At 44.3% G+C, this 15,576-nt stretch overlaps 1 protein-coding gene across 1 annotated transcript in view; it reads right to left on the bottom strand.

The window, feature by feature from the left end:
- Window positions 1–15,576, bottom strand: part of LOC146797067 (RNA-binding protein 10-like) — a 297,765-nt gene that overhangs the window by 246,814 nt on the left and 35,375 nt on the right. The window contains exons 2-3 of the mRNA XM_085629688.1: window positions 3,989–4,186; window positions 3,812–3,901 (exon numbers count right to left, since the gene is read on the bottom strand). Coding sequence (XP_085485814.1) covers window positions 3,812–3,901; window positions 3,989–4,146 — 248 coding nt within the window. The 5' untranslated portion in view covers window positions 4,147–4,186. The remainder of the gene's footprint in view (window positions 1–3,811; window positions 3,902–3,988; window positions 4,187–15,576) is intronic.

Raw genomic sequence — 15,576 nt, forward strand, 5'->3', positions numbered from 1 at the left:
GCGGGAGCGCGACCTCTTTGGCTTCGGTCTGCCCGCCGGACTAGCCGGTCCCGGCGACCGCGGGCGTCGTGGCTTCGGAGTCCCCTGCGGCGGAGTCGGGTACCTCGGAAGAGAAACCGACCGCGGGGGAACCGCCGGCGGCCCCAATGTAGTGCGTGGCAACGACCGAGGTGGGGGCGGCGGAGGCAGTGTCCGCGGCTGTGGAGGCGGTGGTGGAGGTGGTGGAGGTGGAGGCGGCGGTGGGAGAGGAGGCAGTGACGTAGGCATCCGAGGAGGCGTATACACCACAGAGTACACCGATCCCGGTGACTCTCTTCCTCGACGTCGACCTTCGCCTCGACGGCGACCTTCGCCTCGACGGCGATCTTCGCCTCGACGGCGATCTTCGCCTCGACGGCGATCTCCTTGACCTCGAGCGTCTCGACGTCGATCTCCTCTTCGGCGGCGACGTCGACCGTCTCCTCTTCATCGACGGCAAACGGCGATCTCCCCTCGATGGCGAGCGCCGGCGCCGGGTCCGATCTCGACGCCGACTGCTGGACGGCGCCGTAGACGGCGTCGTCGCCGACGATGTCGATGTAGTCGACGACGGCCTATTCAGGTCCCTCGACGTCGATCGTCGACGCCGCTTCTCCCCAGAGCCCTGGGGAGACGGCGAACAGATGGTGGTCATCCTCCTCAACGTCGCCGTCGACGCCCTCGACGTCGACGGGGAGTGGGAGCGCTTACTGGTCTTCCGGCCCCTGGGGAGCCCCCCAGAGGCCTCAGTATGGGCCAAATCAGCCCCTCCAGACCCACCTGGTGCCTTCAGTCTTCTCTACTCCAGAACTTGAAGCCTGATTTTCATTCTGTCCCTCAGGGTCCTGGCTGAGAACGAGTGGCAGATATCACAGTCTTCAGGCACGTGGGACTGGGGAAGGCAACCTATACACACCTTGTGTGGATCAGTTTTAGCCTTCTTTCTACCACATTCCGGGCACTTGTCGAACAAGCCAGGCATGTTGACAGTACCAGCTACTAAGCACTTGAAAAAGTGACAAAAATTGACAAAATCTCCAATAAACCCTTGAAAAGGGGAGAGCTCAATGCTCCAGGGTCCTGCTAGCAGGAGCCGGAAAAAAGAACTGAAAGTAAATGGGACCTGCTGGGCATTCTGGGATACTGGGGAAAGTTCTGGAAATCTGGAAAGTTTTCTTAAAGGCACTGTTCTAAGCCACATAATGGCAGCCTATGGGGCTTGTCTGTCCATTCCTTCCTCTCTATTATTCCAGAGGCTTTTGCTGGTAGAGGCAGGGTTTTTTCCTATGGGGAGAAAAACTAGACAGGCAGTGCTGTTTGTGGATGTTGGTGGAATTCTAGTTGAAGTACTGGACAGTGTAGCCTGTGGGTATAGGCTGCATTATCTGTCTTTAAATTAAATTCTCTCTTAAAGGTGTATGCAGGTCTGCATGATTTGTCACCTTCTAGAGATTATTTTTTATTGCTCCAGGGTCCACGCACATGGGCAGGACTATTCACTAGATTATGACTATACACAGAGATCCCCTACTACAGAATGAATGTTATGTTGTGCAGATAATCCGGAGGGAGTGCACATAATGGCTCCTTGTCTGACCTTCTAAGAGAGGATTGTGGGATAGAAAGGGGGGGGTGCTCGGCACACCAAACGGCATTCTGTCAGCAGGATGTGAGCTTCCCACTGTTCGGATACTTATCCGGTGCCATGTTAGTGGCCAACAAATGCCATTATCGGATAGCCAAGAAGCCTTTGACAAATCTCCTTGGCTGTGTTGGCGGAATGTGGGCAGGTGCTTGCGTCTGTGTCACAAGTGGTGCTAATTGTTACCTTTGTTGCCAGCGACGGCGCATGCACCAAGGACCCAAAGGGCATGGAAACCGAGTTGGCCTCGGATTCCCAGAGGAGGCCTCGCGCTGAGGGGCCACAAGCGGCGTCGGGACACGCCTGCGCAGATCCTCTCTTATTCAAGCTTCACGACGCCAAGGAGGAAGACTTGGGTTTACCCTGCTGGAGGACTGCCCGCTCCTGCAGCACAAAAACAAACACAATGACGAAAGAGACGTGCAGGCACAAAGGCAGTTTGTTGACTGATGCAGAAATACAAGGAACCGCAACAACAAGCATTGGCCGCGTGGCCGTGAAAGTGACACGGCCGCGCGGCCCACGAAAGTAAAAGTGATCGCGATCAAAGACAGATGGCAGAACGCAAGCGCTAGGCCACCAAAAGCCTGTGGCTGCACTTTGAAAACCCACACACTAGATTTCTCGCAGAGCAGCGCGTGCACTGGCTCAGCGAGACCTAAAAAACCAATACTGTACACTAGATAATTAGTCAGCAGAGATTCCAACAGAGATGAGAGTTAGGTACTTGTATAAGATGACTTATACCCCCCACAGAGATGTTCTGCAGTAGAGTTAAATGCAGGACTACTCACGGATAGGACATCAATTTCTCAAGAATTTGTCTCCTTCCGAACTACACTAAGGGGAGAAACGCTCACTTGCCTTATAACATGTAGGGTGAGAACTCAGGAGGCGAACGCATCCAATTCATGCAAACGGAGAAAACGCTGAGTGACAGCTAAAGACCATCCGTTATGTCTAACGAAGGAAATCAGCCCTTCACACGGGTATGATGCAACAAGTTGACTAACATTATGGCACTGACTAACCTTTGGCTATTTCTAATCAGAACTCAAGGTCCTCTGGAAACAAAGTGTAGATACACACTCACATCCCAGCCATTTGACACTCTCAAGGTCACTAGTCGGTTAACATGATGTCAGCCAAGTATTTGTATGAACATTCAAATGCATCTTTCTTCTCATTTTGATGACAAATTCGAGAGGGCACAACCGATTCTTGGTGTGTCTAATGTGCCTCTAGGTCCTTCACCATTAGAAAATCCTCTATCAATACCAAAGGTGTAAAAAACACAGCTAGATTATTGGAGCAGGATAACAAAGTTATATTTTCAGAGGGACTAGCTCTGACATGCTCTCTGGTCTATTTGCCTATTGCTGTCAGTGCTCTTTGCTGGTGAGGGTGGATTCAGAAGCCCCAAAGAGGGCCGGAACCAAGTCAGAGCAATAGTAGCAAATATAATCTGCTTCTTAATGGGCAGACCCACAAAACACCATGTTCAAATACATTTAAAAAATCCAATACTACAACAATCTAACAAGATACAATTTTCAAGACTATTTATCACAGCACCCGAAGAGTCCATCAAAAAAGGCCTCCAGTAACTGAACAGGTGTGTGAACAAAAAGATATGGACACTATATACATTTTAATCCAGTTTATGATTTAGTCCAAGTACATCACCTTCTATTTACTGATATATTAAAAAAACATTTTAAGCAACTCTGAATGGTTCTTGTTTTGGAGATCTGGGACATAGGGTGAGACATTCAGTGTTCATGAATATTAAAACAAAGCTCATGATGAAGAACAAACAGTGCTTATGATCGTTCTTGATCTCTACACCTATGCATTTCAGGGCATTTTGAGGGATGACTCCCTTAGCAGATACTACAAAAATACCCGACTAGGAGGGACAATGAGGATATTTCCCTGTCAAATATCATGCAGGCAGCATTTGCCTTCACTGGATACAATGGACAACTGTGCTGCATTTTCCTCCGTTACTGAATTCTCGCACCCTAGAGATATTAAGAGTACACTAATTTGTCCCATTCATACTAATTATGTATGAATGGGACAGATGAATGTGTCTTAAGGCTAGTGCAGAAGGCAATTGTTACCTGAAAGAAGGTAGGAAGTGCTTACCGTCGATCAGGCTCTCTGCGCCTGGGCCTCTCTGGACTGTGGAAAATGACCCTCCGACCTTCTCTCTCTGGGCTGTTTGTCATGGGATATCTAGGTGCAAATAGAAAAAATGACAACTGTTAGTCTCCGAGGCTGTGCTGTAGGCCTATGTCACTACCAAAAAGATGGAGAATTTACCGTCTATCAGGCTCCCTACGCCTGTGCCTCTCGGGGCTGTTAAAGATGGCCCGCCGGCCATCCCTCTCCGGGCTCCTGAAAATAGGTCTCCGACCTTCCCTCTCAGGGCTGCTAAAAATGGACCTGCGGCCTTCTCGCCTCCGATGCTCAGATGGCATCTCTGCAGATGGCTGTGACCTTCAAGCTAGCAGTAAACACCTGTGGTAGGAACAAAAGTAGACAAAGGGGTGAGGAGTGGGGCCTCAGAGGGAAATTAAGTCCTCTAACAAATGAAAAGATTTATAATAAGCTGGGATTCAACTTGCTCCGTTTCACAAATTCAAATTTATTTATTATGTTTTGGCTCTCAAGAGGGCCACATAAACATATACAATACACAGCAACAAATACACAGAAAATACAAAAATTTAAAAACAAAATTCAATCCGCAATAGCTATACATCAGAAAATCAATCAGACAAAATATCACCAGGGATATTAATAAATAGCTAAAAATCCTTTAAAAAAGTTAAAAATATAAGAACAGAACATTTCGTTCGGAGGACAATAAAGTGCATGAAGAAAATCCTTTAAAGTGACAATGCTAAGGCGGATACACATTACTTTTAGCCATCGATTGCGCAAATTACGTAACATAGGACAAATCAATAATACATGCATACAGTCCTGGGTGTTCAGTTTACATAAATTGCACAAAGCAGAAGTGCCATGCCATTTAGATAACAGTAGATTAAGTGGAATTAAATCATAGCGTAACAAAAACCAAAACCTACGTATCCCATGCGGTAGATTCCATAGGGCATAGGGTTGTGGCTGTTTCAACCTATAGGAGGAGATGAGAGGTTCCACATTCCTTTTATCACCAACTGATTTTTTATCGGAGAGGAAACAAAACTCCCACGAAGCCTCCTTGAGGACATGTTTTAACTGCGTGGAGGAGTAGGAGAATAGAACACTTTCATCAAGTTTCAGTATCTTTACAGCCCTTCTAAAGTTGCTTACGAGTTTAGAGAACTCTTTAAAATTGCCCAAAAGTTCATTTTTGAGGAGAACTCGCAGGGTGCCATCTCCCGCTCTAGCCAAACTGGCCACCCATCTTATTAGGGCGCATAGACCCTGAACCCAGGAACTCCTGAGTCCAAAGTCAAGCCTACAGGCGGCTAGTGGGCAAGCATTGTTTAGAGTCGAGAGGGATCTTAAGAGTTTCCCCTCAATCTTATGGCAGAAGTCCCAGTTTTTCACCTCTATTAATTCAATACCATACAAGATAGTTGCGGGGATTTTTACTCTAAAAACTTCTAGAAGACTAGAAAAATGTCTTTTCCCCGTTGCCTGGTATAAGGACTTTAACCCATTGCCATGGGCAAGAGCTTTGCGGGAGCAGTGCTCTATATGGAGTTTCTCACTCATATTGGCCGAAAATATTTTTCCCAAAAAAGTATAGGAAGTTACGACCTCCAATCTATGCCCTCCAATAGCCCAACCGTAATTTGTCGAGCGGCACTTCTTCTTACCAGCTATACACATCACTTTACTTTTGGTAATATTAATCTTCATGTAATGCTCACCAGCAAAGGCCTGTAGAGCCTGTAGCCGATTTGCAAGACCAATTGGAGTCAAGTCAAGAATCAGAACATCATCGGCATACATCAGGCAGGATATTGGAGTCCCTCCTATCATCGGGGCAATCCCCTCACTGGCAGACACGGCAGCAGGGAGGTCAGCCGTATATAAGGAGAACAAAAGGGGTGCCAATAAGCAGCCTTGTTTAAGGCCATTCCGAGATGGTATTTTGGCCGAAAGCCCCCTTTCGCCCCCCATTAAGACCCTGCACCAGGTCTCAGTGTGCAGAGCCCGCACCAGTTCCAACAGGGGGGTAGGGACACCAAGCGTCGCCAGTTTTCTCCACAGCGTTCCACGATCTACTTTATCGAACGCTGTGGAGAAATCAATAAAGGCGGCATATACCACTCCTCCTCTCACCTGGACATATTTATCTGTGATCACCTGAAGGGCGGTCAGGTTATCTAGCGTGCCATGCTCCCTTCGGAAACCAGTCTGTTCAAACGGCAAAATATTGCCGTCCTCGACCCAATCAGAAAGAGATCTAAGGAGACATTTCGCAAAGACCTTTCCGATGGAGTCGAGGAGTGCAATCAGGCGGTAATTACTAGGGCTATCCCTTATACCCTTTTTAAAGATAGGGACCAAAATACTTCCTCTCCAGGACGCAGGAACAAATTTGGAGAGATGGCACGCCTTAAACAAGGGGTACAAAATTTTGCTCCAACTTAAGGGATCTTGTTTGAGGACCGTCATAGGAAGCTCATCCGGTCCCATGGCCCCAGAGGGCCGCATATTTTTTATAGCCGTCTCGATTTCTTTCTCTGAGGGATGGAAAACCAGGTCTTCAGGGGCAGCATATATGGAATTATCAATACCTGTGGTCCCGTTCCCTGCATAGAGCTCTCGGAAATGAGAGGACCATACCTCTTCTGGTATAGGAATGGGGGTGGGGGTATGGCGCGTACCACATCCCTTCCCAATTATTGCCCAAAAGTCTTTAATATTACCATGTACAGCAGATTCCCTTAGTTTAATCCAAACTTCATCCTCCCTTTCCTTTTTAATTTTTTGCTTGAGTCTGCTTCTCTTTCTTTTTAACCTGGCAATTTCTTTCCCACGTTCCAGAACCCATTCTAAATACTGTTCGCGAACTAGTTTATTTATTTCCCTATTCAGGGTACGCAATGTATTGGGGACTACCTCTCCTTTCCTAGGGGGAACAGTTTTTTTTGCGTACAATAAAATCTTTCGCATAAATTCTTCAAAATAAACAAATTCGCTACCATTCCACTCGTTTATTACCATTAGGGTATCGGCCAATAGGTCCTGCACCCCATTAATGGCGGCAAAGTTCCAGAAGCACCTTCCAGAAGAGGCATGGAAGGTAGCCTCGTTGCCATTAAGCGACCAAGACGCCGTATTCAAAGAAATTAAAGACATTGTTAAAAACAATATACTATGATCGCTGAGTGACGTAGGTATAATCTTTAGGTCCAGAATATGGGGAAACAGGCCATAGTCTGCAATAGCATAGTCCAAAATTGACGACCCAAAGGGGGATTTATGAGTATAATTAGCGGGGACGTCAGATGGAAATCTTCCATTTAAAATAATACCATCCCCAATCGCTAATTCTTTTAACAAAATCTTCCCTCTTTTATTTGTCACCAAGTTCTCAGGGAAAAGCGTCTGGGGAATAAAATGAACCTCTTCCTTAACTTTATTCCTGAAGAGTTTCAGACTAGCATTTGAAATTTTGCAATTTAGATCACCTACAAGCAAAATTACAGGGGAAGATGGGGAATTTTTTATCTGTTCAATATATCGGAGAACCTGCTGCAAACTATCATTAAAACGCTCCTCAGGGGGTATATACACATTAAAAATTACCATAGGATATTTTTCACCATTATGGAACAGATTTTCTAGAGTTATTGTGTGGAAAAGTCTACTAGGATCAATATAATGGGAGAATTTCCATTGCAATTTATTTGACAATAAGCAGGCAATCCCCCCCCTGGCATGCCCTTTCTTAGAGGGCGCAGCTGGTACTTCCAGGACATAAAAATCTTTTGATGGAGTTAGCATATCAATGCACCATGTTTCCTGAATGCACAATACATCCGCACCCAGAGAAGATAAAAAAGCAAGTTTCTCTGGGCAACTGTGGAATCCAGCCGCATTCCAGGAAATTATTTTTAATGCGGTGTTAAAGATGGTGAAACAATTTGGGGTTATCCTTTGTTTTTGTTGATAATGCACTATGGAGCCAATTCCACCGGTTATTATCATCTATGAGTGAAGAGTTCTCAGTTTGTGGAAGTGGCTTCACGTGCGAAACTGAGCGTTTTCCCCTAGAAACCCAAATTTTTAGGTCTCTAAGGGGAGAGGTTACCCCGTTTTGCTCACCACCCCCAAACCCCTGGTTACATAAAAGATTTGGCTTGCCTGGGTTGGAGATAGGGAGAATGTCAATGCCTAGGCGCTGAAAATTTTCGGCTTGTTCTAGTATCAAGTTTGTTATAATAGGCGAATAAAATTTCACCCGTATACTCAATACCCTACTTCCACCCAACAGAGACACCAGTTCTATGTCTCTAGATTGAATATGGTAGAGACTTTCAACCTCACTAAAACGTTTGAGAAGCCAAGCTCTATTTAACAAAAGGTCAGTATCAAATAAAGGTACAAAATCTAGTACACGTACGTCCACCGGGGCCTTAGTGATATTTACAGATCGGGCCGGAGGACAGTAATTTTCCGACTCTAGTGTTACAGCAAAGGGGGGGGCCAAAGGGTTAAGAGCCCCAGATGGATAAGAAATTGGCACTCCTAATGCGCTCCGTGAAGGAGAGCATGGGGGAGAGCCCCCTACTTGCGGTGTAGCTTCCTGAGTAAACAAACTACGTTGTTCGTTTTCCCCCTCTACAGAGGTTAAAGTAGTTAAGTTCAAATCAATGTCCACCTTTAAGGAAGTAGAAGAAGGCTCCACATTGATTTCATCATTCTCCCTTGCCGCTGAAATATTTTGTAAAATAATCCTCCGCTGCTTTTTCTTTCTGTATTTTCGAATTGGTTTCCTCTTGTTACCTTTATTAATTTTTTGTTTACCATTTTTTCCCCTTTCTTCTTTTACCTCCGGTTTATCGTCCAGGGATTCTTTTCCGCACTCAGGCACAAAAATAGGAAACAACTCCTGGACCGCTTTAGGGCCAGGCAAAGGTTTATCCTCCTCCTCTATCTCCAGAACTGTGTTTTTGATGCAGTTGGGAGCTGCAGTAAGAGGCATATCCTTGTGAGGTTCCAGAGTAGGCGATTCAACCTTCCTATCCAGTTCCCCTCTAGTATCTCCGGTTTTCCCCTCAGACAAATAATGCTCAGACTTGGGGGGAGAGGCCTTCCTCGTATCAGGCGATTTCTGCAGCAATGTCTTTAAAATTTGAGTGACTGATTCAAGAATACAGTCCGAGCTGCCTACAAATTTCCCCAAAAGTAGTAAGATTGAAGCAAGGAGTTGTTCCAGAGCGATCATGAACTCAGAGATCGGCTTTTCTCGTACTTCCGCAGTGCAGCAATTATCCAAGAGATTAAGGTCGGGGCTCCTGGAAATATTTAACAAGTCGGATATTTCATGGCCATTTAACGAAGGGGTGCTACTATACAACAGTAACCCAGATGGGGTGGCACCCCCTGAGGCTTTAAACTGCTCCAAAGACTCCACTTTAGCTGGGCTTACGTAGCATCCCCAAAGTTCCAGGTCATTAGATAGTGCAGACAAGTCACCCCCCGGCCTATCATTCATAGGTGACTGAGGGATCGGTGGTATATGCACTGGATCACCTACGGTCGTCATTTTCCCCTCTGTGGAGTCCCGTAAGAGAGACCCCCCTACCATTGATTGTGGGGCCCCATGCTGTACCAGAGGCGGTTGGGGGTCTATGATGGCTGGTGAATGAAATTCCAGAGCTTTAGTATCTGATCTTTCTGGCGTAACAAGTTTGGATTTTTTTTAGACCAGCTAGATCCCAAAGTTCAGATAGTTGGCATTGACCTTTCAACGGTGGGTTATTCACTGATTGGTTTCTTGTGCGGGTGGTAGTTAATTTTCGGCCAGGTTTTACTCCCACTACCCTTCCTGAGCGTAGTGTTTTAGACATTTTCCACACTAATTTCCACAGTAATAGACTTAATCAAAAATATAAATAAGTAAAACTGGTAAAAATCTGAAGTGACGTCAATCCCTGACCGGCCAAGTAAGTCCGAGATACAGTATAGCTATAACAGTACACAAATCATTCACAAACCTACGAAAGTGGACACAAGTTCAATGAGGCAGTAAGAAAATGTAAATGACCGGGCCCAGCCCAGCCTACCTCGGTCACTGAGGGCCACAGAGGGCCCGCCCTTTGCCCGGGCTTAGCCCGGCGTCGCCCGCGCGCGTCCCGCGTTGCGCGGTCTTCCAGCGATAATGAAGGCAGGTGAGGGGGGCGTGGCGGCGAGATGTAGCTGGCCCCGCTGACTTGTGGGCAATGTGGTTTTCCTCACACTCGTGCCGCCGACTGCCTCACCCAGCGAGTGTTTCCCGCGGAGCGAGAAACGCGAGCAGTAAATCCCTATGCGCTGCCAGATAGCGCTTGCACGGTACAGGCGCTTAGAGTTCTTTCCAGAGCGTTGTTTCTTCACACCAGCAATGGACACGCTTTCAGACAGCACAGCAGCACTTGGAAAGTTTCACAGTCCAATTCAAAAACTATACAAAATGTTTACAAAGTTTAGGAAACAATTATATGGCACAACTTTTTCTATGGTAGAGTATCGGTATCAATATCCTTTGGCGACACATTTCAAAATATCTTATTCAGAAGGATAAATTACTTACTTAAAAAAAAATTAGGCTTCTTATGAAATATTCGATTCAGGAGATGGGATCTGGCGACTTTCACAATTGCCCACTGTCTCAGCTACAGATGCCCAAACTCTTTAAAGACGCTTGCTAGATGGGTCTATGTACAATTTCAGAAGTGCATTGCTTCCGTACGTAAGCGCTCCATGTTAAGCTCTGGTTCATCTGGCTGCTTTAGGAGTCACACTAGAGACAATATGGACATGACTACAGCACTGATGGAACACAATGAAACCAGGAATCTGCCATATTAAAATCCCACTGCAAGTTTTTTTTACATAGGCTAGCATTACCCTCGTCCATGCAATACACTGCAGTTACCATCTTCGGCCTCATGGGCAGAAGGGTGGTCCCAGATTAGGCAGGAGCATGAAATCAGTTAACAGAGAGGTTGGTTCTTCACAGCGACTCATGCAGGGTCTAGAAGATTTTGGAATAATAGAGGTAAAAAACCAAACGTGGGAAAACACAGTATAGGGGTAATGCCTTGTGTAAGGGCAGCATTCAGGGAGATTTCAATGCCCAAACGCCACCCAGTCTCAATTTCCAAACTCAGTATCTCAGGGATGTGGAATTCATATAGCCCGACGCCCGGGACATATTGTTTGGGGTCAAGGGCAACAAGTTTTCATGTGTATTTTGTCCTTGGGACAAGTAGGTTGAAACCCCCAACAGCACAAGCCCTTTGGCTGCCAATTTACAGTACCACATTATGGATCAGGGAAAGGCATTCATTACCTGCAGTTAAGGTATTATTTGTGTCTGTGTTTATGGTGTTCAAACTTGTATTTATGGTTCATTAATGCAAAGCCTTTATTATTAGGGTGAGCACTCCAAGTAAATGTTGTAAGCTCAGACTGCAATACTGACAGTGGTTTCAGTATAAAAATGTGTACATGTGTACACACGTTTTGAATGCTTACCAATATGAGGCTATGTATAACACTCCCAGAATGCTTTTTCATTAGATGCAAATATTTGCAGAAGCTTGAAAGCAAGATTGATGATTCTTTGCTTTCAAAATGAAATGTCCATAAAAAAATGCAAAAAACTTAGCTAGACTACTGTAAAATTTTAGGTATAATTTCTTTGAAGCATCATTTAGTATTGTGTTTGACAAAAAATATTCATAATGGAAAATCAGTGTGACCAGTTTTAATAAGATTATTGGAAACAAAAATAAACAAGCATTGGTAAAGCCAGTAGGTCTGAAATGATTGGTCGGCCTTTTGGTTTTGTCAATGTGTGACTTGTTTTGGCATGGTTTTTGAAAAACCTTTAGGTGTGGGAGGTGCCGGGCCCTCACCATTATAACAAACATTGGCAGAAGCGAAAAAAATGTGGTCTCAAAAAAGCACACAGCCCCACAATAGTTCTTCGCACTGAATAAAACCGACTGTCGATATGCTCCTTGTGAAAGAACAGAATGCGGTCACTCACAGTGAAGCTAGCCGATAGACAGAGAAAGACAGACAGAATTTTAATAAGCACAAAAGCTCATGGTTAACACCAGACCTAATTAGGGGCCCAATTATTAAATAAAGTTTCAAAAGTGCACCCATGTCCTTGCATTTAGTGCTGATTTGGTGAATTCACATGATTTTACAGAAGTAAGCCAAGACATAGTACTCCTAGAAAATATTTGTGAACGGTATATGAGCAAATATGCAGGTGTAGATTTGCTCATGCCTAAAGTGTTTGCAAATTACTTTCCCTCTAACCACTTTTTTCTCCAACCCTGGAAGAAGGTTCATGTTTGCCATTGTCAAGAGTAAATTTCCAACCAAAATATTAGAGAGAAGAGTTGGTGAAAACCCTTAAAACATGCAAGTTATTAGGTTCGCACAGCCTCAAAAGGGCATTTCAACCCTTGAACTGTTGCTTACCATTACCTTCAGCGCCAGTATGTAGAACTGAGGAAACGTGGCAACATAAGGGAATTGCTAGAATTCAAACCCTACTATTGAAGGAGCCCTAGACTAATCAGAGAGGCAGTTTTAGAGCTCTTATATAAGGAGAATGCTGCCATAATTTGCCACCGCATTACATGGCACAAAAGGGACAAGCGGATTTTGCTACAGGACAAGTAGATTTATGAAGCAACCTGCCCCATGGACAAGTAGATATTTTATTAAATTCCACATCTCTTGTATCTGCAGGGCTGAATATGAAGAAATATTCAAAAATAGCTCCACTAAGCCACCTATTCCACCCACGACCGTTGCATATAAGCATTCCTTATTAACTGACCCACTCTCTCCTTCCCTTCTACATCTTAATGTTGCCACCATTCATTAAATTAAAGTCTGGAACTAGTCCTGGAGGACCTCATGTTCTAAGAGCTGCTAGCAGTATGTGTGCTAGCAAAGAATTGCATCCAATGACTCCACTGGGAGTGTTTTGTAGGCCTTCTATGACTATGATCGGCAGTTCGATCCCGTTAGGCAGCCATGTTTGAGGGACTGACCTGGTGAGGTAAGCCCCTAAAAAGAAATATGTTACACTAGTCCAATCTGCCACATAGGATCAATCTAGATAAACAAAAAAAAACATTCAATGGAAGACAAATGCAGCGCTGGACTGGAACTGACTACACTTTCCTCTGCAAAGCTGAGATCAGGCTACAAAACAAACTATATTCCTTCGAGAGTGCAGACCCCTTACCAACCTGTATCTATGCACTAAGATAATTGTGAACACTAAACAAATTCAGAACAAGAGTTGGAGCCAAGGACTACAAACCTATCACTCACGATGTAAATGTAGTCTGGAGAAAGGAATAGGTCCTGTGCCTGCAACACTCAACAACGGCTATACCAAGAGGGTGCATGTCCAAAGTAGGATAACCCTAGCCCATGTAGACACAAACACAAGGGTCAAGGTTTTCTTCCATTCTATGCCAGACTGCTGACATCTGGTTGTCAAAACAGGCAAGTGCAGTTACTGAGTTTGTCAATGTTCTCCTCTTGTTTGATTAATGGTGGTGTTCTTTCTACCTACAGCTAGTAGGTGAGATCAGGCCGGGATCGCCCGTGCATACTCAAAAGCAGCCTGACCGCAAAGCCCCATCTGACACTACACTGTGTTCTATTTAATAAATTGACAGTTTACCACCAAAAGGGCTATAAGCCCTGCAGTAATTTGGGGCACAGAAACAGACTAGTACAAAATTACATTTCCACCAGGTGCCTGCAGTGCTTGTGATCACAACTTAGCAATCAGCTGTATGTGATGAATGACAAGGGCAAACTGCTTTTGTGCCCATCTACCCAGCTTAATTTACAGGTTTTTCTGATTTTGCCAACATGTTAACAGCTGGTGGTACGTGAAAGTGCGAAGGTGTATTTTTGCACTACCACCTTTATCTGAACAAGACCCCTGGAAATGGAGGTCGAAAAGAAGAAACATTACACCCAGTTCCTAGATCACTAAGCCAGGGCAGGTTGTTCAGGAATGCTGGGTAGCTTACTGTCACAGAGCAATAGATGAAAACCCTTCAGAGCAGTGCGTCCCAAACTTTGTGACCACAACCCACTTTTTAGCATGACAAACGTTTGCAGCCAATCTAGCTCTAATGGTCATGAATGAGGCAATTTTATTTCAATGCAACTAAGTCATAGCGCACGGTCATTTACAGCCAAAACATTTTCAATATAAAATGCCCACTACATTTGCGCAGATATTCAGTTTTACCAATAAGACTTTATTGCACGTGTGGAGATTAGACTTTAGTGAGTATCAACTAAGCATCACCAGGAAAAAGTGTTTTGATTAATTTTGATCCTATTAAAATCTTTGTTTCCATCATACTTAAGAATTACAAAAAGAGTGCCGAATTTTTGCTTGCTGAACTGCAGACTGTGTACAGTTCATTTACAATCTACATTTTGTTGTGTTACAATTTTTTTTTCATACACACCAGTCCCCATGTTACACACAAAAATAAACAATTTGTCGGAAGAGAGCGCCTGGCAAGTGATCTTTGTAACTGAAGTGCAGCAAATGTGCAACGATAAATACTGAATTCAAAGGCATCTTTATTTATTGCATTGACTTTCACAGCCCACCAAAAAGCTGCTCCAAACCCACTCTCAGTTTGGGAAACACTGATTTAGAGAGCAAGGTGAGACATTCTGCAGCTGGAAAACTAAACAAGCATTTACAATGCAATAGGTCTTGCATTAGTGAAAGCTGGAGCTCTTGGTGCAAAACAATTACAATGCTTTTTACTTTTTGTTTGTATGCAGGGGAGTGGTATTTGCATAGCACTATTGCCAATTGTATGAACCTTGGGGCGCTTGAGAACCACAAAATGGGAAATAGGTTATGAGGGAGGGGAGACCAGAGTAATATGCTGGCTGGGGGGAAAAAAGTAACAACATCCTGGAAATAGCAAACACTCGTGGGAAATGGAAGATGAAGTAAAGCATGTGAAATGTAAGAAGGAACAACATAGTTAACTCTTTTACACTTATTATTGAGAAATCATTGAATGTTTTTGCCTGAAAAGTTTAGAATATGACTTCAGGGCTGTGTCAATGGCCGTTGCTTATATCCGTAAAAAACAAGCAGTATGGTTTAAGAAAAAACATCTCTGAACAGAGAGACACAGTACATATTTTATAAAGTAAAATAAGGAGAACCGCTGATAAATCTCTTCCTTACACCCATAAAGAGCAGAAAGCCCAACCCACGAAATATCACCAATAGACTCTACCTTAACAGCAGTGCCTTTACAATGGACACATCAGAATATTCATTGTGCATTCCAGAGCTTACTGCTTGCATACAGGCACGCCAATATTCTCCACTGTGCTCACATAAACAAGGCTATAAAAGCAAACCTGCTCAAACTGTCTGCTTTCAAGCTAATAGCAGTATCTGTATTGCATCCTCAATTCAGTTTATTAAAAACATACACTATGTAGAATTGAAAAGATATCTTTAAAAGATATCTATTGTACCTGGCAGTTTATGGCTGGCTGTACCTAAACAGAGGTTTAGGCAATGTTGGTGAAAATAAACATGACCAATGATATTGATTATTTGGAACATGTGTACACATGCTGTGGTACCGGGGTGGACCCTGGTTTTATGCTTACTACCCTTTTAACAAGCA

This window comes from Triturus cristatus, chromosome 10 (genome assembly GCF_964204655.1).
Source record: "Triturus cristatus chromosome 10, aTriCri1.1, whole genome shotgun sequence".
Lineage (NCBI taxonomy): Eukaryota > Metazoa > Chordata > Amphibia > Caudata > Salamandridae > Triturus > Triturus cristatus.